The sequence below is a fragment of the Xiphias gladius genome, chromosome 4, assembly GCF_016859285.1.
Source record: "Xiphias gladius isolate SHS-SW01 ecotype Sanya breed wild chromosome 4, ASM1685928v1, whole genome shotgun sequence".
Classification (NCBI taxonomy): Eukaryota; Metazoa; Chordata; class Actinopteri; order Istiophoriformes; family Xiphiidae; genus Xiphias; species Xiphias gladius.
Window position 1 is genome coordinate 3,555,065 of NC_053403.1, and position 27,558 is coordinate 3,582,622.

Sequence of the window (27,558 nt, forward strand, 5' to 3'; positions counted from 1 at the left end):
TTAGCTAATCACCATGACGGCCACACGGGGAGGAAAAAAAAAAAAAAAAAAACCATGACAGGATCCTTGGACTGCCTCACATTACCGAATGAAACACTCAAACCTGCACAAATACACTGTCGCTGGTACCATGCACGAGCAAAACACGGTTGGTGATGCTGTGCGTGGACCTCAACGTTGGTGGAAGAAAAAAAGGAACAGAAGAAGAGAGGAAGGCGGGGTTACAGGTTTGATACTCCAACCCCTTGATGACGACCTGAGGACTGGTCGTGGGATAGAGCTGGACCCTTCACCCGCGACCAAGAAATGGAAAAAACAAAACAAAAACAATAACAACAACTCTGTTGAATGAGAATCCAAACGGATCAGTTCAGCCGAACGCTACAACAGTTCATCTTCCGTAACTTCCTGTACTGAAAAAAGGAGCGTGAGCAAAGAGGAGGAAACCATGGCGAGAAACAGCAGACCTGTGCATGATGTACAACTGACTGGATCCATCTCTGCGGCATCCGTCCTCTGAAGACAGGGGGTGGGGTTAAGGCTGTGTGTGTGAACATGCGATACTGAACGTGGCTCCGCAGAACAGCCACCAGGCCCCCTGTTGGCCCCCGAGCTGCCTCGCCCAGAGCCGAGTCCGAACAGACGCTCCAGGCGGGAAATCAGGGCGGCAACAGGGCGGCATCAAGTTCAGATCCAGAATCGTCGGGTCAGATGCAGGATGTTACGACCGTGCTCCCTCCCCTCGTCCTCTTCATCCCTCCCTCCCTCCCTCCCCCTCCCACCCATCACCCCATTTGTCATTCCTCCTCGCTCTCCTTCCACCACCACCACTACCACCACCACCACCTCCTCCTCCTCCTCTCCTTCCTCTTCCTCCTCATCTTCCACTTCTTCCTCCTCCTCCTCCTCCTCTTTGTAAGCGCCTCATTTCTAATTGGATGGCTGGTCACGGTGTGGCCAATCAGGAGCACTCCTCCCCGATGCGTTGGCACGAACGGCCCACCTTGCGGTCCAGCTTCACCATCTTGAGGACGGCCTCCTCGCGCCCGCGGCCCAGATGGTCGAACAGACAGTCGTGCTGCTCGGGTAGACGGTGGAGCATGCAGAATACATAGCCTGGGAGGGAAAAGGAAACAAAGTGGTGAGGGAGAGAGTGACCCCGATAAATGATCTTACTGTTCCCTACATCAGTGGTTTTACCTCACCAGGCTTATTGCAAAACACAAGGACAGAAAAGCAAGTGTCCTACTGACTTCTCCAACTTATTTTCAATATTCTCCTCGTCCAATTTAAAGAGAAAGTAATGAAAATTTTAGAAAATTAAAAAAAAAAAAAATGTAATTATGAAGTGCAGCTCAGTGTATCATCTGCATACCTTCTCCTCCTAGGGACTCAGAAAATTGTTAAAATGACAACAAAAAAAAATATTACCCTAGAGGTCTATTTATTAGCTTTTTGCAGAACTTTCAATGAAAAATAAATTGTATTTGTAGTTATTGAGTTACATCAAAAATCAGCAGTTTTTGGGTTTCCCATTTTATATATTTACTAAACTTACACATGTAAACAAAATTTTAACAGCCTAATAAAACCTTAACTTGGCTTTGCTCGTCTAATGTAAATCAGTTTAAAAGTATTAGCAGGATGAAATCTTGTGCTTTTATTTTTGATGGTGAACTGGCCCTTTTTAGTAAACATTTGGATGAATGTGCCCTTAAAACCCTATCTATTACCTAAATCTGAAAATAAACCCAGGGGCTGACATGCAGTATCTTCTATGAGTGCTTTTTTCGCTCAAACCCAAAACACTACAGCAGCTGACTCTGTTATTTGACACATTTTCTTACACAGCGGGGAAGCTAAGTCAGCTAAATTAAAGTGGTATTAAACGTGGAAGTGTGTGCACCCTTTTGGGGTCATGGTGTTACATGACGGAAAGCCACGCTCAAGTGTCGGTACTGACCACAGCGGCAGGAGCCCAGTTCCTGCTGCACCAGCTCTAGTTTGGTTTGGCAGCGATAGCAGCGCCGACGGTTCTTCTGCTTGGGCGTCCCGCGGGCCTCCTCGCTGCTCCCCTCTTTCTCGTCTGTCCGAGGTCGTTTCTCTGGCGTGGCCTCACTCTCTGAGCCCGAGGCTGAAAACAAGCGGCAGGGTTAAGACTTGGCGCTCGAAGTGGCGCGGGTCACACAGAGCTGTTGGCAGGAAGAAGAGGCTGACTGTACCTGATTCTCGTGGACGTTTTGTGGGTGTGCAGAGTGTTCCTTGGGCTGTTTCTGTGGACGACACACCTGCAGATGGAAATAAGGGACAGGTTTTATTCCCATGCAATGCTTTTGAAAGTACTGTACAATGACAAAATACTACATGTCCTGAAAGTGTTATGCACCAGCCTTTAAGAAAAAACAATGTATTTTAATTTGTTGCTATCAGGAGCACAAAATGTAACCTTTTTATCTCTAAAAAACCGAGAAGCAGAAGGCAAAAAAAATACTTTCTACTCCACAGCGGGAGATATTATTTAGTACTTACGAAAAACGATTATTCAGTCACTGGATTGAATAACTTGGATTTGAATGTTCTTAACATGAATGAAGTATCCAGCAGCATCAAATCATTTCACTATGTCATCTTTTTTGGGCGCCGTTAAATGACTCAACAAGCAAACATTACAGAATAAATACTATAAACATATTCTACAACATTCTTTAAATATATATTCGTAGTGGAAATTAGTCTCTCTTCAAATTAGCACAGTTCAAAAAGTTACCAGTTACAATTTCAGAACTCAAATTAGACTCAATAATAGGGACTTTATACGAAGGACTGCTGTACAGAGACGTACAATGTAAACATAGTAGGCATTCAGATTGGAAGAAATGTGTGCTCCCTACTGTTTATTGTATATCTTGAACTGCGTGTGAGGTTCAGCTGCCCTTGTACCGTTTGTCACTTTGCACCGGGGCATTACTATTGTCGTTGCTGTGTGTCCAAAAAGCAAAATTCACACGGACTGACTCTTTATTGCGATTCTACCACAGCATCGATCCGAAGAAAGAGAAGGCTGCGCAGCAACATTTGTGCTCATACAACCTCAAAGATCCATATGACTGATATCCATTTAAACAGCTCTGCTGATGTAGTCTTGAGCTCAGCAGTTGTTAGGAGAATTCCTGCATGACATGATTTCCTGAGTTCGGGTATGTACTTCGCATTGAATTATACTTCCTTAGTGCAAGTAGTTGAATCTCCTGTATGTCCTGTTCGCTCGCTCTCTCTCTCTCTCTCTCTCTACTTTCCCAGTGGATTTAAAGACAAAAGGAATAAACCGTCCATTCTTTATCAGCAGCTTGCCACAGATGACCAGTGCTGTATTTATCAATTTGGTGATAAATACTTTACTGTAGAATTTATAAAATCAGCCTAAACTTGAAATGAATGCACTTTCCTATTTGCCAACACTGGCCCGTGTGATTAGTTTTCCCCATTGTTTCAGGACATTTTTTCAGCAGGTTTTTGGTTCCCCTCCATGTGAATACCATAAAGAAAAATAAAAAACCTTCTCTGAAAATGAAAAAAGAAGAAAAATAAATAGAGAGAGCATTTGTTGAGTGTGAAGACGGTTGTCCGATCTTACCTTCCCTTGTACTGGGAAACATGGGCGAGGGCTCTTCAGTCAATTGCTGCTCAGAGCTGGAGGGCGGCGACGACAATAGGGATTGGCTACTGCTACTGCTCGTCTCGCTACTGAAAACGGGTGATTGGCTACTCCCAGTGCTTTGGATAGGCTTGGAGGTGCAGTCCTCCCCTGGCTGCTTCTTCTGAATGTCTATGGTCAAGGACAGTAAATAAGGGAGTAGGGAGAAATGTATTATAGGACAGGGAAACAGACAGATACAGGCAGAGAGGGAGGAAGACGAAGAAAAGAGACACAGAAACAGGGTCAAAACACTCAAATCTGGACTCACGCACCTGTTTATGGCGTGTACTACAAAAACACAGCTGCACACCCCAAACCTCCTGTCACTATGTCTGTAATGACAGGTTTTACATAGCAAGTACAAGTGTGTGGACAACAGTGTTTTGTAGTTAACAGGCACGTTGACATTGTTGATATTTTCACATAATAAAGCTGTTCCTTGCATTGTAAAAATAAAGCTTTTCTCTTTTTTTTTGATTTAATCACAAGTACAGCTGCAATAAGCAGTGTTTTCCATCCCCTCAAATTAAGGATCTTTGGTTATGCAATTTTATGCAAATTCTCTCCAGAGATGTTTGACTGGGTTAAAATCAGGGCTCTGGCTGCACCACTTGAGGACTTTCACAGAGTTGTCCCCTAGGCCGCTCCTGCATTTTCTTGGCTGTGTGCTTAGGCTCATTTGTCCTGTTGGAAGGTGAACCTTCGGCCCAGTCTGAGGCCCTGAACACTCTGGACCAGGTTTCCATTAAGTATACTGTATCTCTCTACTTTGCTCCGTTCAGCTTTCCGCTTAGAATTGAGGCCAAACGGTTCAATCTTGGTTTGATCAGACCAGAGAATCTTATTTCATTCTGAGAAGCCTCAAAGCGTTTTTGTTTTTCGTTTTTTCAAACTCCAAGTGGCGTTCATGTGTCTTTCATAGAGGAGAGGCTTCCGTCTGGCCACTCTGCCATAAGGGCCAGATCGGCGGAGTGCTGCAGTGATGGTTGTCCTTCTGGAAGTTTCTTCCATCTCCACACGGGGTGTCTGGAGCTCAGCCAAAGTGACCATCGGGGTCTTGGTCACCTCTCTTACCAAGGCCCTTCTCCCGTGACCGCTCAGTTTGGCCAGGCAGCCAGTTCTATCACGTCAAACCAGTTTGTATACCACTGGTGGACACCAATCAAGGTGTGGAGAGAGAAATGAGAGGAACCTGAGCTTAATTTCAGGTGTCGTAGGACTGGGTCTGGATACTCATGTGATTGTGATATTTTAGTTTTTTCTTTCTTAATTTCTAAAATTCTGTTTTCACTAGGGGATGTGCGTGATTAGTCGACTAAACGATTAAACTTGGCTACTCTTGTGAATCGGCACCAGAAATATGTTGGTTAATAGTTGGTAAAACTAATCATTAATATTTCATTAATGTACAACGCCGTTAACTGTTGCACCCAAGATGTTACACGGCCACCCACCGCTAGCCGGGGTGCAGCCCTGGCAGACGACAGCCCCTCTCTCCCCACACTAATGCCCGGGTGTTGTAAACAAGCAAGGTGGAAAGTGGGAAAGACGACATTCCGTAAAACCAGCGTATTTTGGCAGTATTTTGATCTGGAAAATGAAAATAAGGTTGTATCTAGGCTGTGTCAGAATAAACGGGCATATAAAACACTCGACTGGAGCAATGCGTAACCACATTCAGCAGGAAAGAGGGCAGCTGGTGCTAGCACTGCTAACGTTAGCCACACTAGGCTATGACCAATATGACATGCAGCGTTTCCCATTGATGACCTAAACTGGGGCGACCCTCCAGTCTAATTTGTCCCGCCGCAGTTTCACAATAAACTGAAAATATTTCTCCAATTCTCACAATAACATAAAAGATCTCTAACGTAATGTTTTGCACGGTTGCTTCACTGTAAAGCTGAGCGCAGCGCATCGATTTGCTCGGCCCCTTCCTTGCCCAGCGCCCCCCTCTGACCAGGGACCTCTGTTACATGTCAATTCTCCTCTCTCTCTCTCTCTGTAACACATTTCTTGTCAGCTCTCATCTGTCTAATAGAAAAATCCACTGCCCAATAAATAGCTTTAAAGAAACAGCATGCTCAAGTCTTCTGAGCAATAAATACACCAAATTCTCAAGTTTTCAAAACAGTCCCTGCTCTAAACTGCATTACCACATAACTATAACTTATCTTTGCCAACCGAAACATGATTTAGTAAGAGACAGACATGATCATATTGGAAGACTGAGCTGCACTTTGAACCTCGCTACATAATGATGATCTCAGACGTTATCGATCCATGAGGATATTGTCTTTACTCTTTCCCCTCCGGGGAGGGTGAGGGAGGTCAGCCTAGATTTTAGTTTCTCCTCCACATGTGGGCTAACCCACTTCTGCTCAGCCTCTGTACTCATGTGTATTGAGTCTATTCTGAGCGTTACTGCTGTCTGTGATGGTAGACTCAAAGCCGGGCCCTTAGGTCCTCGCTGTCTGCCATACTCAATGGTTGCCATGGCCACCGACAGGGCTGCAGTGCACCCTAAACACATCCTCCGAAACCAGACTGGAGGCGACACTTAGAAAACTTAATGCATGCCTTGACATTTTCAAACTTTAATTGGGCATTTTTCTTTGTCAGGCACTTGTCACATTGCAGAAAAACAAGCTTTCTACATTCAGGGGAGATTCATAATAAAATGCTGAATGCTGTAACTGCACTACGATTCATTGCACGTTTTCCGAGTCTGCAGCTGATCCTCCAGAGCAATTTAAGATTATCGTTTAATATAATGGAATCCCATCTTCTTCTAAGCAAGTAGGTACCTTTTAACTTTAACCAACATTTTCCTCAAAAAGGTGGATACATTCTTTTGGATCGAGACTCTTTACTTGTCCTTCCATTTTCTTCGGATAACTTCTTAGCATTGTTTGCATTCCTCACTGAAATTAGCTGGCACACCTAGCCTCAACCTGCTGCTAGCTGTGTCTCTGGCTGTCAGAGAGAACGGTTCTGCGTGCCAAGAAGCAACTTAACAGAAAAAACAAATGTGGGACTGTTTCCACCATTTATGTGAGACCAGCTGAAAGTAACCCTCAAAGACAGTGAGGGATGGGAAACATGAAATTCAATGCCTTCTCCTGGTCTAAATATTCTCAAGAGCATGCACACATTTGGTCATTTGCATCAGTTAGCTCTGCAGTGGAGCAGCAGTTGTAGATTTTACAGGCAAAACGCTCGAGGCAACTGAAGCACTGACGTGCTGATAAAATGACAGACACCGGAGTAGCCAAGTGTTTCGGGTTTTTTTTGGGTCAAGAATAGTAAAGGGACAACAAAGGACAGCTGGTCACCTGCCAGCGAACAAGGCAGCAATCTCACAAACACAGTAACAATTTTGTCAGAAATCAACAAATTGTTTTATTGGAGAAGATTTAAACCCAGGAAGGTGCAGTTGCAGAGCATGTTCCTCGGGTGGCAACAACATGAACCGTTGTGAACTTTTTTTGGGTCATGACCTTGTATATTTTTTTTACCTCTTTGCTGTGGAATGCTGTTTCGTAGTGTGCAGATGTCACCCGGGATACAAAAGTAATTTCATCTCCCCGTGTAATTTCTCGTTGTTGTAATTAAAAGAAGTGTTGCATGTCGAGACTTACCAGCGAAACATTTGGAGCAGAGGTTCATGGTTTTACTGGACCTGGGGAAAGAGGGCAGAATGTAGATGTTATTGACGTTCTCAGAGAACGTTTTCCCAAAAACCCAAAGTGAAATGTTCTTAATTTTAAGAACAAGAATGTCATGTCGTGAGATATGAATTAATATTATTCTGATAGCACATGACTATCAGAAACTATCTGGTGCTTAATTTTCTGGCGAAACAAGGTTAATCTCTCTTTAAATAAGACTTCTGTTTCTGCAGAGTGGCTAAACAAACGTGGAAGACAAACAGCATTCTGAAATATGATTCTGTCTTTATAACAGAGCCCAGCAGTAACTTACCCCATTTACAATATCTCAATTGATGATTATATCATATCTTGAGTTTCAACCATAACATCTTTTATAATCTTTCCTAACGTCTCATGTCAGCAATCCTTTTTCTTGTTCATCATGCTGGCAATCTGGCCTGTGTAACAACAAACTGGAGGCAGGATTAATAGAAATCACAGATGACAGCGAAGCAAATGGCTACTATGAGGACCCAGAAATCAATTACAAAAAGGAGCATAATGTTGTAATAAATTACATTATTTTACTTTTTAACTGGTTGATTATTATCTGTTAATCAACTAATTGTTTCAGCACTACTAATTTTGTGCAAGAAGAAAAACAAAATGGGCAAAGTAAACTGTGGATCTTTTGCAGTCAAACGAGGTAAAGGTTTAGCTATAATAACACTAATATTGGGTTTAGCTCAAATCAGCACTAGGTACCCTGTCGTTATGATGTTTGAACACCCATGTACCACACCTCGGAATATGCAAACAATGCACCTATTTGAAAATGATAAGCCTAAACTCCATCAGACTGGAGCTGTTACCATAGCATGCTTGCATTAAGCTCAAAGTACAGCCGAGGCTTATATAGTGGAAGTGAGGTCGACCAAGGCTGGCAAAAGATGACGAACATACAGTTGAGTCTGAGATAATGGCCTAAAATGGCCACCGTACCTTTGAGGTTTGGCTACACTACACTCAAATCAATGCTGGCTGCCTTGGGGGCGAAGGGGTGGATGTGCAATGGGTGGCGGTTTCGCTCTCAGAGTTATGTCCAATAAGAGCCAGGAGTTCTCTGTCAGGCACCTGTGTCAATCACGGCTGCACACTCACCCGGCTTACTTTTATTTTGCTTTTTTGCCATGATGGGTGATGATCTCATTGTGGCATGTCACCATGAGTACACAAGGAAAGCAACGCCATTACACTGTTTAATAAAACCACTGATAACAAGATTAAGCATAGTGTAATACTGCATGTGACCTTCAGTTCATTTTAAGACCATCCACAGGACAATTCACAGTTTCATCAACTAGTGACCCTCTGCTGACTTCAATCTTTAAACTGTCATTTTAATCTCTAAACACTGAGCCTTTCGGAAATGTACTTTTCTGCCTCCTGCTTTTGCCTCCTGCTTTTCTTGGTGGTTGGTGGTACCTTTCCTACAGGTATGCCACGTCTTTCCCTCACCTTCTGGATCTCTCTTTAATGTTCATACCACCACAATACGTTAGGCTGGCTCATTTCTGTCAGCTGCGAGTCCTGTCAATGGGCAACAGAAGCTGGAACTCCGTAGGGTATTCAGATCATTGTTCCTACAGGAGCTATGTGACTACTGCAGCAGGACAAGCCTACACAGACTGCTTTCACCTTCACCAAGGAGGTGATGTTTTTTCACCTGTTGAAGTCATCACATTTGCGCGTCACCAAGATATATCGATACCTTTAAATGGAAGAAATCGGGTAGACAGACGAGCCTTGGACAACGGAACAGTGGATTAGACTTTGGTGGCGACCCAGATCTGTCATTATCATACTTTTGCTATAATTATACTACTGGAGATACAGACTTAGAAAGGTGCTTCGACTGTTTTTTCTTCCCCATTTACAAATGTGAAGCAGACCGAATATTAGACACTATAATGCAGTCCAGCAGTCCAATATAATGCAACACCACTAACCACAGCCTCAACAAAGTCTCTGACACAATGTCAACAAAAACAAAGCATGAGAGCCCTCAAACATAGCAGTACAGGACTGTTGCTTTTCTCATACTATACAGATGTGCAACACATATTGAAAACTCAGTGCAATTCCTGACCAACGAAAAGCAAGGGGGGTGGGGTCATTGTGCAACAACGAACTGCTCAATGTAATCAAATTCTTGAAAACAGGAATTCACTTTTTCACAAGGGTGCAACCAGATTTTTACATAAAATTCCCACGAAAAAAAACAAATCCACTCACATAAACAGAGAAATATTTCAGAGGCTAGGCAACCCAACACATGCAATGCAAAACTAATTATGAAACCATTTTACCTCAGCATCACCTGGTCTTGATAAAGCTTAAACACTACTAGAAGCCAACTTGATGGTCTGAATTTATCCAAATAAGGTGAACTAACAAGGAGACACGAAATCTCCTTTATATTGTTATAATTATACAAACGTATGGACTTTACACCAGGCCAGAGAGAAATCAAGATTCATTTGGCCATGTGGCACTACAGAGTGCGCCCCATCCTCCAATACAGGTGATACTCCAACCAGGAGATTAGACGGGAATATCTGATTATGCCTACAGAAAAAAATACAACATCCAAGTAAAATATCTTTATGAGGTGCTTAAAAAAAACCATCCAGTTCATCAGACAGCAACATGCAGGATGGAAGAAAAAAAAAAAAAAAAGACATTAACCTTGAACCTTGGAAGAGGACTGAACTGGGGCTGTAAGTATTTTCAATATTTCTCTCACTCTCTCAGATATATCGTCCAATACTAGCCAACTATATCAGTACAGGTACAGATATGTCAGTCGATATAAAAGTGCCAGTACACTGCAGAAATTTCAAAGATATGTTTGGCATAATTCAAAAAACCAAAACAAAACAAGGGCCATTACATATCGCGCCAACCAGAAAACACTGGCAAGTCTGTTTTTTGACTGTTAGTGAACTATTCACTACAGATCTTTATCATACTCCTTTGATAACAAAAGCAAAAAGGTAAGGGAAAATAGTCAATTTTCAATGAGATCACCTGGTATAGCCTTGGAATTAAAACCTGCATAATTTCAGCACATTTGCGTACACTTGATCTTGATAATTAATATTATTTGAGGCTTTTGAATGCTGACATTAATTAAAATCTTATTAAATGAACTGCAATATTGCTTCAAGTAAAAAACAAAACAAACACACTGTATTTAGTCCTGGGAGACGCATGTCGCTGACACTGGGGCTGCAAAGGGCTCCAATTCTTAGCCCAGTCCTCCGAAACGCGGTTCGCAGCCTCATTCAAGATCTTCTTAAGCGGCATGTGTGAGGAGCCCGTGTGGGACAGGCTTAGCCAGCGGCCCCACGCCAGGTGCAGGCAGGGCTGCGGGCACACCGGGCTGCCTTGTGCGTCACCTGACATTGACAGGTGGGTTACTGGTCCCAGTTCGCTCACTTTCGCCACAAAATGAAGGCGCTGGGCGGCCGGGGCTCGGGGGAGGGGGGCTGGGAACCGAGTGACGAGTCATATGACAGCGTCCTATATTGATAACACCTCAGCACAGGGCCGCTGTTATCTTTCGGGTTGTACTTCACACCACAGCAGCTGACCGCCCCCCCCTCTGAATCACCAACATGCTGTAATGCAGGTATTACTCGGGCTTATAGTGCGTCTATGGTTCTCGGTAATGAGATGACAGTAATCTTATCACAGAGTATGTTTTATTTCCTCGCTGCGAGGTAGCCACATCCCCGTTAAAAAAAGGAGAAACAGCCGGTCATGTTTGAGTGTTGCTGTGAAATCGATCAAAGGTTAGATGTAGTCATTTTTCCTCTGGGGTAACACGGGAGACATCAGTGAATCACATCCGGTATGCAACACGCATCCACCCGCTGGACAAGAGCGAATGCAGAAGGGTGTAAAACAACTCAAAAACCGGGTTTAAATCAGCACAGCCCAGGCGGAGGGTTTCACCGACGTAGCGTGCCGGCCGTGTTATTGCCGCTCGTCTTCGAGGTGGTTCAAGAAAACGGGGCAGGTTTAAAAGGAACCTGCTGGCAGTAAATCATTTTCTCCCCCGGGTACGTCATCTCCTGGGTTTACAAATTGGCCCTAAAACACGATATGGCTCGCTTAAAAACCCCCGGCCGTTGGTCGAGACCAGGGACGTGGGGTCACAAACTCGGAAAACTGCGGAAATTTAGCTAGTTTTCAAGCCGTGGGGTTTATTTATTAGCTAACTTCCCAACCCCCCACCCTCGGCCTGCACAACAGAACAACAACAATGGGTTTGGAAATAGTTGAACCCGCTGAGCATATTTCATCCGGAATTTCCTTTTGGTTCGAGAGAGCCGGATCAATCTACTGTACATCAGGTTTTCAACTCACCCCCAAAATCCACAGGGACACCGGGGAGGTAGACTCGGAGGTTTGCTTCGTTCACTGGTGTCTCCCATGACTTCCAACACAAAAAAAAAAAAAAAAAAAAAACCCCGATATGGAAACGCGAGGCTGGGGATGAGACCGGGGCCTGGTCGCTCAGAGAGGAAAAACGATCCGACACTCAAGTTAGACAAAAAAAAAAAAAGATAAATGTCCTCTTTGTTTTAAAGTCCACAGGTCGGTCAAAAACGGTGGCGAACTCGGCCCGTTTCGGCCACGGAAACCTTCCGTTGGGTGAAACAAAACGGCTCAGTTTGAACTGGAATAAATTGAACGGCACTCAAAGCAATCAGCTGTACGTGCGGACGTTCCGACCGACGAACGGAACGAGGGGTGCGCCCCGGTGTTTTACTCGACACCAAAAAGCTTAGAAAAATCGCCAGCTGTCCGCCAGTGCAGACGGAACGCAATTACAGAGAGGTTAAATACGTGGGAGGGTACGAGAAAAGAAAAAATAAATAGATTGACTAAGGCCTTCCCCTCCACGGTTCAGGACCACCCCTATTCACACGTCGCTGGCACGAAGTACGCTGGGCCGGAAACGCGTCCATCAAACCAGAAATGTCAATATTGCCCAACGAAATGAAGATGCCATTAACAGAAATGCAAGTGGAACATTACACAGCTAAATCCCGTTAAAAATACTACAAAGTTAAAAAAATTTTAGTCGCTCTGTTCACTTAAGATTGAGTATGAAGCGGTGAAGCAGGGTCCGACCTGCTTTGATCACTGGCCTCACTGTAATCCGTTTGACCAGATTACAGTGGAGACTAAACTCTCTCAGACATTTGCAATTAACAAAAGAAAATAAAATCAACCTGAAGCAGGATTACATCATACCATTATCATTTTTATCAAATGGGGGGGGGGCTGACATTTAATACATAACTGTTGGTGAAAGGAGACCTCTCGAGACAGTGTGAAGTTTACAGTAAAATGATTTGCTCATCAAATGCAAATTTTGCACAGGTATTCAACAGCACCTCCACATCAGTGATATAGTAATGGTAGGGACGGATTAACTCTCTACATGGCCCCTAAGAGCAAAAATAAGATGTTGCCACCTATTAACTTCCCTGTTTCCCCAATCTCTGTGCATTGTGTATGTATTAGCTTGTGGTAATTCTAGTTTGATTAAACCAGCATTGACTGATTCCTTTGAGTCACCTATTTATTTTACATCAAGCAGAAACAGCACCACATTAGTATTCATTTCGGCGTGTCTCAGGTGGCCTATTGACTGTAAGTCCTATATTCCCTCTCCTTTTAGCTCTAATTTGGCCTCCGCCAACTCCCCAGGTCTATTTTCTGGAAGCTACAGGTTACCTGCTAGTCCCTAACTTTGTCTGTCTGCCTTTTGGTGCTTGAGAGGTATTGTACAGTGGGTTTACTTGAGTTTTCTTCTCTGAAAACAGCTGCCTGCTGCAGCTGGAAATGATGCTGATGAGAGCAGTGCGAGTGAACCAAAACGGTAAAGTTGTGTGCTATAAAACCAAAAAACTAAGCTGAAAGATGCTAAAAAAAAGTTCAGAAGAGCAGGCAACACCTTTCATATTACACATTGTCGTCTGACCCCTTTTTTTATGTCTCAATAGTGATACGAGCAGATTTAAGCACAATTTCATTTAGGAATATGTGACATAGGCACAAGATAAAATGAAATAATGACGGCTTTAAAACTAGATTATATCACTACAGGACGGTCTCTCAAGACCAGGGAATAATGGCCTTAAGGCCCCTACTTTTTCTTTTTATAATTTGTTTTTAGTGGTGGATACAGTATGACCGAACCAATGTTCAATTTTTCAAATTGAACCTGGAAGCTTCTGGCCCCCTGAGGGTCTGGAGCCCCAGGACATATGGCCACTTTGCCCGTGAAAATGTGGGATGACGATTATGCGTCTGATCAGTTATTATATTAGAGACAAATCCCACAGAGGTTTTCATATATTAAAAAAAAAAAAAAAAAAAAAAAACTTTAATTAGACTATTTCCGGGTCAGTTCAACAGGTGAACTCTGCTGATCAAATAAACAGGCTTGCTCTCCATCACTTCTCAATGTTCTGGTTAAAACCTCTTGGTTGCTGTTCCTGCAGCCTTGAACAAACAATGCCATTATTTGGGTAACAGAAACAAGACAAATATGCTCGTTGGGCTTCAAAATTACAAGTTTTTAAATGTTTCATGACCAAAAAAAAAAAAAAAAAAAAAAACAGCACCAAAGCTAGAATTACATATCAACATAGAGTTAGCAGGGCACCAGTGACTGGAGCATGATGACCAGCAACATGTTGACTGATCAAACACCACTGTTGGTCTGTAACGTAAGCACTCAAGACTAAACAGAAGATAGAGATCACTGCATTGCTTGTATAAAAGAACTTCCCTGTGTTTAACAGCATTGATTCAGGCAAGCAGTTGGGTGTGACCCCTCACAGCAACGAACATTAATAAACAATATCAGTTGTTTCCATTATCACATTTTTGACAGGCAATGTACTGAACAAGAGGCAGTGAAATGCAATCGCACGTCAATGGTCAAAAACAAATATATATTAGGTAAAACTATGCACAAACATAAAGTTACATGGGGGGTGGGGAGTGTGTTCTAGACATTACAGTGTAACCTGAACAAAGCCCTATTTCAGTTCTCTGGTTAGTTATTAAAGAAGCCTTCATCTAACTAATCCTCTAAAATATAGATAAGGATGACTAAAGAGGGTTTATACAAACATCAGTGTGTCATCCAGGGTAGTTAGGTATCTCAGATGATTTAACATCAAACAAAAGGTTTCAAATAAAGACAACTCAAAAGTGCAACATCAGGACACAAAGGAAACAAACAGGAACCACAGCACCGATAGCTTAATTTAAAAACAAACCTCCGAAAACACACAAAAGACAGCTCAAACCTGACAGATCCAAGAGCGAGGAAGTGTTTAAATTAATTTAACATACAAACAGAAAGATACCAAATCCAGCACCCTAGTACTGTACTTCAGTCAGAAGACCCAAGCTGCAACCTTTATTTCTGTATACTTGAGTAACATAAAGTGCCAATAGTAGCTGCTCATGTATCTACTATACATAAACTTCCCCCAGGCAGCCCTAGTGCATACATAATTTGGTCCGCGCCTTTCAGCCCCAATTTTCAACAACCTAATTGGTTTCCCCAATCACTTGTGCTAAGCTATTCAAGTGCTTAAATACTAAATTAAAACACTTAATTAAATCTAGTGTTAGTTTTAGTGAGGTTTTTTGAGGTATGAATTTTAACTATCAAAAAGTCACACCAGATAAGGACCACAGATTTTGGTTTCTGGTGTGAAAGCCTGGCAACAAATAATCAACGACTATTACTTAATATGCAAATGCATAATTGGTTTAAGTGCTATTTGCATACAAATGCCACTGAATGCATTAGCTCCTCAGCTTTGGCAAACCTTTCGAGAATTTAATTCCAAAGTTTGAAAAATATTTGACTGCTACTCTGTTAGCTTGATGGTACGAAAAATGAGTAGAGTCCATTTAAGACAGTTCCTTAAAAAAATAGCTCGTTTAAGGATAAAATCTATTTATTTTGGAAATATTAACTCATAAAATTCCGATAGTAACCCCCCCACCCACCCTGGTCTTACTGCTCTTTGGCGGTACAGTATAACCACATTTCAGTGTGTGTCATCTTTGGAGAAGTAAAGATTCCACTTGATTTTGAAGGGATAAAACTTGAGTCTTAGTAGCTAAAAAAGTACCTTCACAAAAATGTATGAGCCAGTGGATGTAATACCTAACGTTCAGTTTCAAAACTGGGAAGACTGGAGCCCTAAATGCTGCTGCTACAGATATACCAGTCTCTAATGTTGCACTTATGACAGAAGGACCATGGGTTATGATAATGAGACGATCGCCTTTAGCAGCGTTGTAGCAGTGCAGTCTGAATGATGAAGGCTGTGCAAAATGGCATTCGTCTCCCGTCCTCTCAACACCTTCCAACAAGGTGTCGAGGGTGCTCTTAATGATGGGACTGTGAGGACGACGATGAGGTGGAGGGGGGCTGGGAAGGCAGCAGGCTGTGTGCGCGTGAAGGCCGTTGGGGTCGCGGCTGCTGGGAGGTGGCTCCAGAATCGGATGAGTTCAGGCCCGGACTGCCTTCATTGACCTCTGTGTCAAGCTGGGCTGGACACTCGAAGTGAACACAGTGGAACACCTGCAGAGAGATCACAGTCAAACGCTAACAGGTGAAATCACCACCACACGTAACACTGTTAAATCCTGCTAGTGACTTGAAAGTCAGTCATTTCAACAGCTACTCGTGGTGGCAACAACAAGCCACCATCAGTTAAGATACTACTATGAGTTTTGGAAAGTACCTGAGACTGCGGCTGAGACAGATAAAATTGCCTGGCGCATGATTCATTTAATATGTGGTCCTATGCAAAAAGGGGCCACTAACACACATTAACAGAGATTTAGTTACAATTTTATGATTTTGTGTTTCCTATGGCATTAAAAAAATAAATAGAAAGAAGCCTGATAACCATAGTAAACTGTGTTTTCACCTCATTTGCAGTGTTGTGAGTCCCAACAATACGGATGAAGGAAGCAGGCTGCTTATCAAACTTTAAGGTCTGCCATGATCTGTAAGAGACGGCGGTAAAAAACATCAAAACAAAAATGTGAATCCTTCAGACTTTATCTCTGTTTAAATATGTTTTTTATTTACAACATTTATGTCTAATGTGATTACGTCTTCCTGACAGGCCCCTGATTATTGTACATAGACTTAAAAGGAAAAGTTTGTTAAGGGTTTGATGGAAAGCCTGTAATTTTCTGTTGCTTAAGGCTTAAAATTTTGTCTACCTCCCTACAAGAGCAACAGCTATTTAAACCCACATCTGTCAAAAATGAAGACTTAATCAACAGTAGCTGGATTATAAACTGGTCTTTTTAATGCTGTCTCATCAAGGATATAATTTTCAGACAAGGCTGCTTATTTCCTCAGAGAGGAACCAGTGGTTCAAGGTGCGTTTATAATGAGACAGGCCTTTAAAAGAGAATGTGTACACAGAAATCAGAAAGCTCCCCTGCTGTTTAAAAGCTCGTGGTTTAGTCAAATAATTTTAACAATTTAAAAAAAAAAAAATGTACAAAAAATGAACAATGTTAGGTATCATGAAAAAACGTTGCACCCAGGACAAACTACAGTTTGTAACAGGTAACTACAATGATGAAATATGACCTATTTATGCAGTTCTGAAAACCTGTTTATGCATTTAACTAATGCTCATTTTTTTGTGCAACAGAGGCTCGTTTTGGATCCCTGTGTCACTGTGCAATTCAATGACATGTTTCCAGATCAGTCTTTCCTTTAAAGATTTTGGTTATTAACTCATACTAGGGATGGGCATTTCAAGCAAAAATATTATTCCATATTCACTGTGAACTATTCAACCACTCTTCGAAGACCCCAGTAAAAACAAAGGCAAATATATTTTTTATGACAGGACGACAGTCGCATACGTTATTTGATTTTTTTATAATTTAATGACCGTTTGACAATTTGAAAATCGTGAGCCATCCCTAACCCGTTCAATTCCAAATAAAAAGTTGATACCTCTTAATGCCATGGAAAAATAGGAATAGCAGGAAAATATCGAAGCATGGTAAAGGAAGTAAAAGACGAGGGAATCGGAGCCTCACCGACATGCCGCCCTGGTGCGGTCGACCACCTTCGTCCACTGCTGCTGGTTGGTGGAGACTTCAGTGTAGTAACTGTAGGAGCGCTCGTCACAGTCCCAGAGCAGCAGCCTGAGCGGACGGAGGAAAGGGAGAACAACAAACTCTAGTGACTTGTTTTGTACTTCAGCATCTTAAAATGTATCAATAATCACTGTGAGGTGTTAATGGCGTTTCACACTATAGACTAAAACTACCACGGTTACATCTACAAATGACGGTGGTGATCATTTTGATTAATGATTCAAACAATATTGGGTAAATGGCATACAGAAAAAAAAAAAAATTATAATACTTTCTGCATGTTATCTCAACACTGCCATCATTTTCAGTTGTAGCTGGTATTATAAAGGGACTTACTTGTTCATATCCAGCTCTACTATTACTTATTGAGTATGCCACAATTTTAATCTATGATGTTACACAAAAACCGTAAATAAAGCTTTGCCAATGATTCTAGTCTAATTGTGCGGTAAAGGACTTGCTCTTTTTTGACTAATACTCAGAGCTGACAATATGGCCAGATCTACCTTAAGGAGCCAATGGAGTAGGGCTGAGCCAGCTGGATGACGATGGCTCCAGAACCCAGCTGATGGCAGGTGTATCCAGAGTCCCAGTCGTAGTTGCGTGTGTCGCCGTTGAGCAAGGCGTTTCTGCTACGACTCACACCCTCGATGACACTGGCACAGGATGCAATGGTTGCCACATTCTCACTGGGCACTGCAGACATGAAGCACAGGTTTAGAGACTTGCTTTGCATTTAGCCAGAATAAGATGAGTACAAAAATTACAAATATTACAAGCGTCTCAGAGTAAAGATCAGACACAAAGCACTGATGTGATATAAAATAAGGCTATAGCATTAAAGGAGTGCACTCATTGGAAACAGTACAGACTACAAGTGCAGCGAAGAAACTTACCCACAAGTCCGTTCTCCAGGGTAAATGGGCGGTTGGTAAACATGCATTCAAAAGCCACGAGGTGGAACACCTTGTTGACTGTGTTGTGCGTTCCCACAATGCGAACGTACCTGAGACAAGGAGAAAAAAGATCAGATAGGAGTGATCGGGAAAAACCAACCAAACCAACGCCCTGGTAGCAACTGTATGATAAGCTGCAAAAATACAAGTGAATTCTTGTTCTAATGGTCTAAAATAAAATACTTTCATATCAGTGACTTAATACTTTTTTCCATTTCCATGCCCTTCTCCACAGTGAAGCACATTGTATTCCACTATGAAAAAAAATGTAGAATTTGGAGAACAATGAACTGATTACTACATGCTCCGTTACCCCAAGAACACAAAACACTATAAATATATCCATGCTACTTTTTGTACAGAAACACCTGCTTTGTGAAATTCCAACTTAATAAACTGCAGTAACATCTTCCACAAAAAGAGCAACGTGCACAAGATTTACCTGCAGAGTTCTCCTTAGAAATCCTGGGTAGGGTGGTGATATATACTTCAGTGTTTCCCATTAATTACATAGACTGTGGTGTCTAATTTGAATTTCAAAAAAAGTGTACGACAAATATACTGTATATTTATTTTTGGTTTAATGATATTGCATGCAAATCTGCATTTAGCACCATTTTTTTTTTAAGTGGAATGGTGGTGCCACGGTGTGATGGAGCAGCACCATTATTCCTTAGGGCAAACTTAGGTCATATCTTCTGACATCCCTTTGGATGTTTTTATCTTAAACCAGGCATGCCCCGCAAATCTGGAGTGTCTCTAACTATACCTTGATTTTTCTGACAATGTGAAAACAGGGCCACCTGAACTCAGGAGGCGCCAAACTACTGTACAGAAATGCCTGAAAATATGCTTCTCTGTCCTCCGCCAGGCAAACATCAGTGTGGTTTGTAAAAACTAAGAATATAATCCAAATCAACTACAGGCAACAACCTCAGAACACACTGTAATTGTTATGTACACAGAGAACAGACCAGCCCTTTGTGCTTGGCAAAAATTACACAGATGGAATCGGATTTGTTTTGACTCGTCTTGCCACCAAAATTTCCAGCCTGACAAGATAACAGAATTCCAATTCGGTGTAACGGCGCTGCGAGCCAAATGGTTTAGCTGTGGTTTACCTGCAAATGCGTGGTGTGAAGTACAGATTCTGCCAAGAGCGGCAGAGATACTTTGAATGGTCCACAACTCGCACCCAGTCCAGCTCATCCATGGACACCTCAATGTAGTAGGAGTATGACCTTAAATAAGTAAATATTATATTTTACATTAGAACACAAACTGCCTCAGAATGAGTTTGTAATGATACAGTGTTGAGTCAGTATTTCATTATTGAAAAGGAGAAAACAGTAAAAAAAATTTAAATGTGCCTGGAAACAGAATAATCACATTTAAAATCCAAGTATATAACAAAACCCCAAAATGGGTTCTGTCAGCATTCATTTTGTAGGAACAGGGATTTTTTTTTTTTGCTGTTTTACTATGTTGGAAAATGTCTGACGTGCTTCAAGAAAAGACCATTAAAGACAGACAAACATACAAAAAAATGACTTTCAGATAAGCCCTCTTCTCACCTTGCCAACCCAGTTTGTTTGAGTGTAGTCAGTTAGCTACTTCAGCAATAAAATGAAGTTGAGCATGCAATCAAATATTCAATAAAACCATTGTGAATTATACAACATATGTCCAAAGATAAAATTTAAACCCTACTATGCTAGTTGTAACTTTTTTTGTTTGTTTTAGCAAGGTGACACGAGCTTGGCTTACCGGCTGTCTCTGTCCCACAGCAGGAGGCGGACGTGGTTGATAATGAACGGTTGGCCCAGTTTGACCTGGATGCCAGCCCTGCCGTCCTCCTCGATGGGATGTCTGGAGAAGCCGTGGTCCAGGTCGTAGTTCTGGGTGTCTCCGTCCAGCAGCGCCGACTTTAGCTCCCCTTTCACCACCTGAGCTCCGTACTTCATGGTGGCGATGTTCTCCTCTGGTACTGAAACCCGAGAAAGGAGACATGAATGACGTGCAATTAAATGCATAAAGTACACAGATTATGTCCAAAAAGCAGAAATATATTAATTACATTTTTCATTTAATGTTTTATACTATTCATAGAAGTAATAATAACGTTAAGCAGATGGAGGATTATGAGCACTGACTGAGCATTCCCCGATAGTTAAGGTCCATGTTGCGGCTCTCTGAGCGGGTCTTAATGGCGTCCAGCAGGTCGTCTGGGCTCAGAAGGCCGGATGGTCGCACCACGTTCAGCATCTCTGCCAGCGTCATGAGCGGCAGCCGCACCGCCGACATCACTTCATGTGTGTCAGCCCCCTCCTCGTGCTGCCGACACCAGCGACACAAGGCCTGGAAGATCTCCTTCTCACTGGCAGCAAATGAGTCCCGGCTGACCACAGTCAGAAGAGCAGTCTGCAAACACAGGTCTTTTAGTCAATCAATTGTTCAAGTCAAAAATACCAAATATGCAGGGCTTGCAGTTTTTCACATAGTGAGTATTTGGAAGTTTTCCTTCATTTCATATCACTGTTAATCAAATACCTGACAAATAAGTAGTTTTAAGATATCGCTTCAGGCTCTCACAATTTTAGATGAGAATTAGTCATTATTATTTATAAGATAAATGATAATTGATTAATTGAAGAAAAAAAAAACATCTTTATCTGGGCCTGCAAAGTTTATGGGACTGTTTCTGTGTCATTAGCTTAGCTGAAGTTATATCTAGTAACGTATGCTGCATCATAAAAGCCCGTGGTTTCATACACACCTGCACTTAAGGCTGAACTCTGCTGTGCCGTCTTAAAGAAACCGCTTTCCTGACACTAGAGGTCACTGTTTCTCAGGTTTATATTTCACCAAAGGCACACAGGAGATATTTACTGCCCAGATCATTCTAGTATTTCAAACCACATTTCATGATACATAATAGGAAAGGATAGCTTTACTTTCTCATGATGTATGGAGAAATTAAAGCTATCCTAATGTAAGAATGAACCACATGCAATACTGGTTACAACTCTTCATAAAGCATTACATCATCCTGCCACCTCATACCTTGGAGAGCATGAGGAAGCCGTCAGAATTCAACACTTCAGGTGCGTTTCTGTCCATATAGGCACAGCAGGCTGCACTGAGTGTGCTCAGAGAGTAGAGACTGGCTACATCAAACACCAAGCAGACGTTGTTGGTGTGCAGGATGGTGCGGAGGAACTCTGAGGTGGAGTCCTCCAGCGGCTGCAGGCCGTAGCGGTGAGCCAGGCCCAGGAAGTCCAGTAGCACCTCTTCCCGGGCGGAGCTGAGGCTGGCCCGGCCGGTGTACAGGTAGTGTAGCAGCATTGAAAAGGCTTCGGCCCGCGTCTCCTCCAGACACACCTCCGCCTGGGGCTGGGACTCTTTCATCCCACCGTACAGCAAGGCCCTAAAGGAGCCACGATAAGCAAAAGGCTTAAGTGCTTATACTTTTTTGAGTGGCTGTTAAATTCCTAATTAATTTTCCCCAAAACAATTTCAGAGAGTCCCGCACTTACAAGTTAAGCTTTAGACTATTACAAACAGCTGCAAGCAGTCTTACACATATATGGCAATTTATTCTGAAAAACATGCTGAATAACAGAAAGAAACCCAAAAAATGTCAGGGTATCAAGGCTGACTCAATCCCATGTATATGTAGCGTTAAATGGAGATATAGGAAAGGGAATATAGAAACAGGAGGCCCACAGGTGCAAAAAACATCCAATCACAACTTAAAAGAATGAGTCTTCATTTTAATTTGTGCAATCAACAAGGTAATAAGGAAATGGCAAACATTTGAGTAGCCCAAAACACAAAGATATGCAGTTTACTGTCACATAAGATGAAGAAAGTAAGCAAATCCTCACATTTAAAGAGATGGAACGAGGAGCTGTTTGGCATTTACGCTTCAAAATGAATTAAACAATTAATCAATTATCAAAATCAAACAAAGGATGAACTGAGAGCTTCAGCTCTAGTTTGAATAATCACATTTGTGCATGTCAATAGTCAGGACAAAATGTGTCTATAAGTTTTTGCACCCCTGGACAAATTACATATTTTGTTGATTTTTTAAGTGAAAAAAAGTAAATACAACCACTAAAGAAAACAATGAACCTGTCTTCAAATGTCAAAGCAGTGTTACTGTTTATTTCATGAACTTGAAAAATATATAAACCAGTAGAACCGTAATTCTGACAGGTGCAAAAGTACTTAGTAAGCGACCCTTTAGCAGATATCCCAGCTTGCAAGTGCTTGTTGTAGCAGCTAAGAATCTTTCTACTCTTTACTTAGGATTTTTCACCCACTCTTCCTTGGAAATTAAGTTCTGAGATATTTTTAGGCTGTACTGCACACACGGTATGTTTGGGATCTGCCCACGGATTTTCAGAGATGTTCAAGTCAGGGGACTGTGAGGGGCCGCTCCAAAAGCTTCAGCTGTGGGTTCTTGAAGTAGTTCCTGGGGGATTTTGAGATATGCTTTGGATCATTGTCCTGTTGTAGTAGCCAGCTCATTTTCAGTTTCACTTTCTTGACTCACTGCAGGACATTTGCATCCGGAATTTGCTGATATTTAGCAGAAATTAATTCTTACCTCTACCTGTACCACTAGCTGCGACACAACCCCAAAGAATAATATTTCCACCCCATGCTTAACTGCTGCTAGGAGGGTTAGGGGCGATTACCAAGTACTGATTTAGTATGGGGCCCAGATTTCTGTATATACCACAATTATTGTTTAATTATTTTCTATTTTCAAGATCATGAAATAAAGAGTATCAGTGCATTTACTCAACACACCAGAAGAAAGTCTCATTTCAGTGTCTCTTTGCTGCAGGAGTTGTTCTTCCAAATAGGAACAATACATGTAATTTACCTAGTGATGGCCTAACATTTGCATACAACTGTAAAGGGTGGGCTTACCAAAGCATCTGTAGTACTGAGGGAGGTAACATAAAAGACAAGAACCCCGAGTGTAGACATGTGGAGTTACCTGAAGTAGTGACAGCGAGCTGCCAGGATGACCCGGTGCGCCGGGAAGCGCTTCCCCTCCACGATGAAGGTAACATCGCTGTACTCCTCGCCGAGCACCAGGGCTCCCAGCTGCTCCGACAGCAGGTGGATGTGGTCGATCTCCGACACGGAGGCCAGTGGGCGCAGAGGGTGACTGTTACTCATGGTCTACCGGTGCCACAGTCACATCTGTAACAGGAGTAAACATGTCAAACCGCACACAGCCGCACAGCTAGTCCATGCTAAATGCTAACTAGAATGCCATGAAAATATCACTGCAGACTTAAACAAATTTGGACTAACGGTCGGTTGCTGGTTTTTCTAGTAAAACAACTGAATTAGCAGGCTAATAATACTCGATGCGCGGGGTCCTGTAACTAGCTGAGCGGTGCTGTTTACAGCCGCTGGTGTCGCCGACATCTGACACCTGAACAAACGTTAGCTAACAGCTAACAGATGTTGCCTCTTCTCCGTTTTAAACTTACCGAGCAGCTCTCATTCACTCCTATGTTTAAATAAATTTGTTTTAAAAAATATATATATATATACACAGTCTTGGTTGTTGTTATTTTTTGTTTTCTACCATGCATGAAAATTAAGCACTGAATTCCCTACTCTACCAACACCAAACCAAGGGAAACCAATTCTGGGTCAAAGGACGTGCACTTCCGGTTCCAGAAGCTGCTTTTCAAAATAGAGGTTCCTCAGAAAGTGATGTAAGTGTGATGAAAAAAAAAAGAATGAAAAGACCAAACTTTTAAATACAAATTGTATTATTATTTTATCCAATTAGGCAGCGATGGACTATTTCACATAAAACATTAATCATTTAATCATTAATCATCAACAGGTGTTTTGGATCCTGATTCCTCAGACCCTGATCATTACCCTCATCAGAGAACCTCCATGTGGCCTCCATCAGCTTGGGACCACCAGACACCTGACCAGTTTTTTCCCTAAGGCCGTCTCTCTCTGCCACAACCCATCCTAGGTTAGTAAATATGGTTTGGAAGTATTTGTACTTTACTTATGCATTTTGATTTGATTAAATGCTAAGGAAGACAGGGAACACTGCTTGCCACTGCACTACATTTATGAAAGCTATAATTGCTGGTTACTTTGCACAGTAAGATTTTAAAAATCAATTGTGAGCATATAAGATACAATTAAATTAAAATACCAACGGCGTATAAAATAAGTAGAATTAGCCCCAACACTGCCAGATACAACATCAAAAAGCTGCTTACATTATATTGCATCGGTTGAATAATCCAATAAAACAATGTGGAAAAAATGTCACACTGACAGAGGCTGTTTTGCTTACATACCAATACACATTTTTATATTGTGGTTTTGCTTCTTTTACTTAAATAAAGGATCTGAATACTTCATCCACTATTGCCAAATTCAAATGAATGGTGCACACATCAACGCTGGCCAACTGTGTAAACGTTTTGGACGTTTCAGGCTACAGCTGGCACTACAGTGACATAATAAATGTGCCTTACCATTTGCACATTTGTTTCTTGTGCCAAGGCCCAGTTATTTGTTGACAGAATTTAAGGATTGTCAAAACAGCATGACTGCCATGAGCCTATCAGAGTGATTATCTATTTGGTCAGTAAGGTGCCACTTCCTCACTGTGACTTTCATCCTTTTTATTGTGTCTCATACTGTTGCAGTCTTTTTAACTTCCTTCTAACTAATGTCTTCTTAGTGACAGGATTCATAGTTATATTTTGGTATATCAAACAATGTAAGGTCACACTAAACAAAATAAATATTTTTTTAACAAAATGCTCAACCTTGATAAAAACCACTTCTACATTTTACTTTGGGCGGCTAGTTGACCTCCAGCACTCCTCTCTGGTTAAGAAGCTTTTTACACCAATCCATCCTAATATATGATCATAAAAAAACACCAACAAAGAAAAGCAATGATCTGATGCCACGAGTATTGATTGTTAGAGGTTGCTGTGATCAGCAGAAGCTCTCACAGTGGTGTAGCTTATCGCATCACTTTCACCATCGTCGTTTTTACTCCGAACTCGGAAGGAAACCACACCTCACACAAATTACACAACAATATATGCATTACCTACCACGACGAACTGCGACAAAGTGAAGGATAACACAGTGCAGAGAAGGAATAATGATATCTAACGGTAAAACACAACATTACTCAGAGTGATTCACCAAAACTCGTTGCAAAACAATTACAAAATAATACACTGGAACAACACGCAAAGCAACACCATCACAAAATGCAGTACAGCATAATAGAACACAACAAAAAACAGCACACAATGTAAAACAGTACAACACATTGCAAAACCAAAGTGACTTACATCACAATCCTTAATCACAAAATTAAATGCACTTAAATGTTCAAATGGTGACTAATCTCATTGATTTAACTACTGAAAATTTGTTTTTCTTCATTCACTAACATCACCGGTGTATCCAATCAGACAGCTTCCCTGTCGGTCTCCGTGGCGCGGCTGATGGAGGCGTAGGAAACACCACCTTCAGGATCAGCCTACACGGTGAAGACAACATAACAGCTGCGTCAGTTCAGTTCAGTTCAGTTCAGTTCTAGGTGTGTCATGATTCCCCGTTTCTTTCTTGCAGAAGCGGCTGAGGTTGAGGAATCGTGATGTGCGTCAAATCTATGTTTGTAGTTACACTGTGTCAGACAGGAATGAATCAGTCTCTGTGGTCGTTTTGGAGGCTTCAGTTTGTGGTGCTGTTGTTTTGTGCTGCTCGTATTTTTCTTGAACGGTTTGACAATGTGCCTCTGCAACCACCTGGTGTCAATACGATACAATGCACTACTGTTTATAGTTTATACTACATGGACTCACAATGTTTTCAGTCATCAGTGTTTTGTTGCCTGAAAAAGACCCCCCCAAAAAAAAGATTCCACTTTAGCTTCCACATAAAAAAAATCCTGATTCATCAAGGGTGAAATTTTCCAACTTACTGAAACTTTGTAAATGTTTCATCTGTGAATGTTCTCACTGGCGTTTCTCTTCCATATGATGACTGCCACAGCAGTTGTTACGAGTGCTGCTAAAACCACAGGCACAATGATGAACTCCCACCGAACTGGAAAAAGACGGAAGAAGAGCCTTTCAGTGCCACAGTGGTGTTGTGATGATGAGCTATGTTTTGTAACGTGGGCTTATCCTGTGTATTCTATCTCTCATATTTGAATTGGATGTCGTGGATGGAAGAAAAGAGCAGCAGCGTGATACTCAGACAGAAAAAGAGGCCGACGGGCGGAGAATATGAAACGTGAACTCACCTTTTGTGTGTTTCGTTACTTTGTCTAATGTGGTCACAGGTGAAGAGGAAGATATTGTGAGAGAAAGAAACAAGAGTAAAACTTCATCACTGTAATTATAATTATTCTGATGTTTCAGTATTTTGTTCTAACAAGACGGTTTGAGCTGAACAACATTAGGATGGAAATACTCACTGGGAATAACAGACAGATGGAAAGTAGCATTTTGACCTTGTTGTTGATCTGATTGGTCGAACTGTCTGCAGGTGTAGCGACCAACATCCTCATCCGTGACCTTCTTTATAACCAGAAAACAATTCTCTGTAACACTCAGTCTGTCTGATTTACCTCTGGCTTTTTCAACAATCCGCCCTTGTTTAACCAGCTCCACTGGGCCTGTGTCGTGTGAACCCCTGAAGAGCCAGGTAGTACCGTCACATTTAACCTCATCATCCATCACACTTTGACAAGGCAACGTGACTTCACCTCCAACTGTGACAGTGTTGCGGCGGCGAAGTTCAGTTACTGCTGCTGAGAAGATGAGAAATTGATCTGATATTAGAATGTGGCTGCTATGTTTTAGTTAATGTGAGGATGATTTTAGATACAACAGAAGTTTGTTAAGGTGTCTCATCTTCGAACACAAACAGCATACTTGGTTGCTCATAAATAAAGGTTAGTTAA

General features: G+C 41.9%; 2 protein-coding genes and 1 long non-coding RNA gene across 8 annotated transcripts; 1 reads left to right on the forward strand and 2 right to left on the reverse strand.

Annotated features, from left to right (window-relative positions):
• Positions 1 to 875: 875 nt before the first annotated feature.
• Positions 876 to 11,852, reverse strand: LOC120789252 (AN1-type zinc finger protein 3-like). Of its 5 annotated transcripts, none has more exons than XM_040125846.1 (6): positions 11,785 to 11,852; positions 7,339 to 7,379; positions 3,635 to 3,826; positions 2,223 to 2,288; positions 1,964 to 2,134; positions 876 to 1,116 (listed from the first exon to the last, which is right to left on the reverse strand). In XM_040125846.1, exons 1-6 carry the CDS (start codon positions 11,850 to 11,852, stop codon positions 962 to 964), a joined length of 693 nt encoding a protein of 230 aa, XP_039981780.1. In that variant the 3' UTR covers positions 876 to 961. The 5 variants fall into 5 exon arrangements, with proteins under 5 accessions (XP_039981780.1, XP_039981782.1, XP_039981781.1 ...); XM_040125848.1 differs by lacking the exon at positions 11,785 to 11,852 and adding an exon at positions 10,602 to 10,834; XM_040125847.1 differs by lacking the exon at positions 11,785 to 11,852 and adding an exon at positions 7,682 to 10,073.
• A 3,621-nt stretch (positions 11,853 to 15,473) lies between these two features.
• On the reverse strand, positions 15,474 to 24,281 carry btbd9 (BTB (POZ) domain containing 9). Of its 2 annotated transcripts, none has more exons than XM_040125787.1 (11): positions 24,074 to 24,281; positions 23,569 to 23,777; positions 21,618 to 21,981; positions 20,708 to 20,975; positions 20,322 to 20,541; positions 19,676 to 19,795; positions 18,495 to 18,604; positions 18,105 to 18,294; positions 17,539 to 17,646; positions 16,398 to 16,476; positions 15,474 to 16,045 (listed from the first exon to the last, which is right to left on the reverse strand). In XM_040125787.1, exons 2-11 carry the CDS (start codon positions 23,751 to 23,753, stop codon positions 15,851 to 15,853), a joined length of 1,839 nt encoding a protein of 612 aa, XP_039981721.1. In that variant the 5' UTR covers positions 23,754 to 23,777; positions 24,074 to 24,281; the 3' UTR covers positions 15,474 to 15,850. The 2 variants fall into 2 exon arrangements, with proteins under 2 accessions (XP_039981721.1, XP_039981722.1); XM_040125788.1 differs by lacking the exon at positions 24,074 to 24,281 and adding an exon at positions 23,892 to 24,041.
• LOC120789213 lies at positions 24,189 to 26,359 on the forward strand. The gene is made up of 4 exons (XR_005707359.1): positions 24,189 to 24,304; positions 24,439 to 24,579; positions 26,060 to 26,134; positions 26,220 to 26,359. It is a non-coding gene; the product is annotated as an uncharacterized LOC120789213 (long non-coding RNA).
• The last annotated feature ends 1,199 nt before the right edge of the window (positions 26,360 to 27,558 follow it).

Bases quoted from the DNA above. Each gene is read 5' to 3' on its own strand.
- LOC120789252 (XM_040125843.1), bottom strand. From the start codon at position 4,142: ATGCAAGGAACAGCTTTATTATGTGAAAATATCAACAATGTCAACGTG. The intron at 2,135-2,222 runs GTACAGTCAGCC...GCTTGTTTTCAG, and splicing joins AAAACGTCCACGAGAATCAG to CCTCGGGCTCAGAGAGTGAG. The intron at 1,117-1,963 runs GTCAGTACCGAC...TTTCCCTCCCAG, and splicing joins ACTGGGCTCCTGCCGCTGTG to GCTATGTATTCTGCATGCTC.
- btbd9 (XM_040125787.1), bottom strand. From the start codon at position 23,753: ATGAGTAACAGTCACCCTCTGCGCCCACTGGCCTCCGTGTCGGAGATC. The intron at 20,976-21,617 runs GTATGAGGTGGC...CTGTGTTTGCAG, and splicing joins GCTTCCTCATGCTCTCCAAG to ACTGCTCTTCTGACTGTGGT. The intron at 16,046-16,397 runs GTGAAAACACAG...ATCTCTCTGCAG, and splicing joins CTCACAACACTGCAAATGAG to GTGTTCCACTGTGTTCACTT.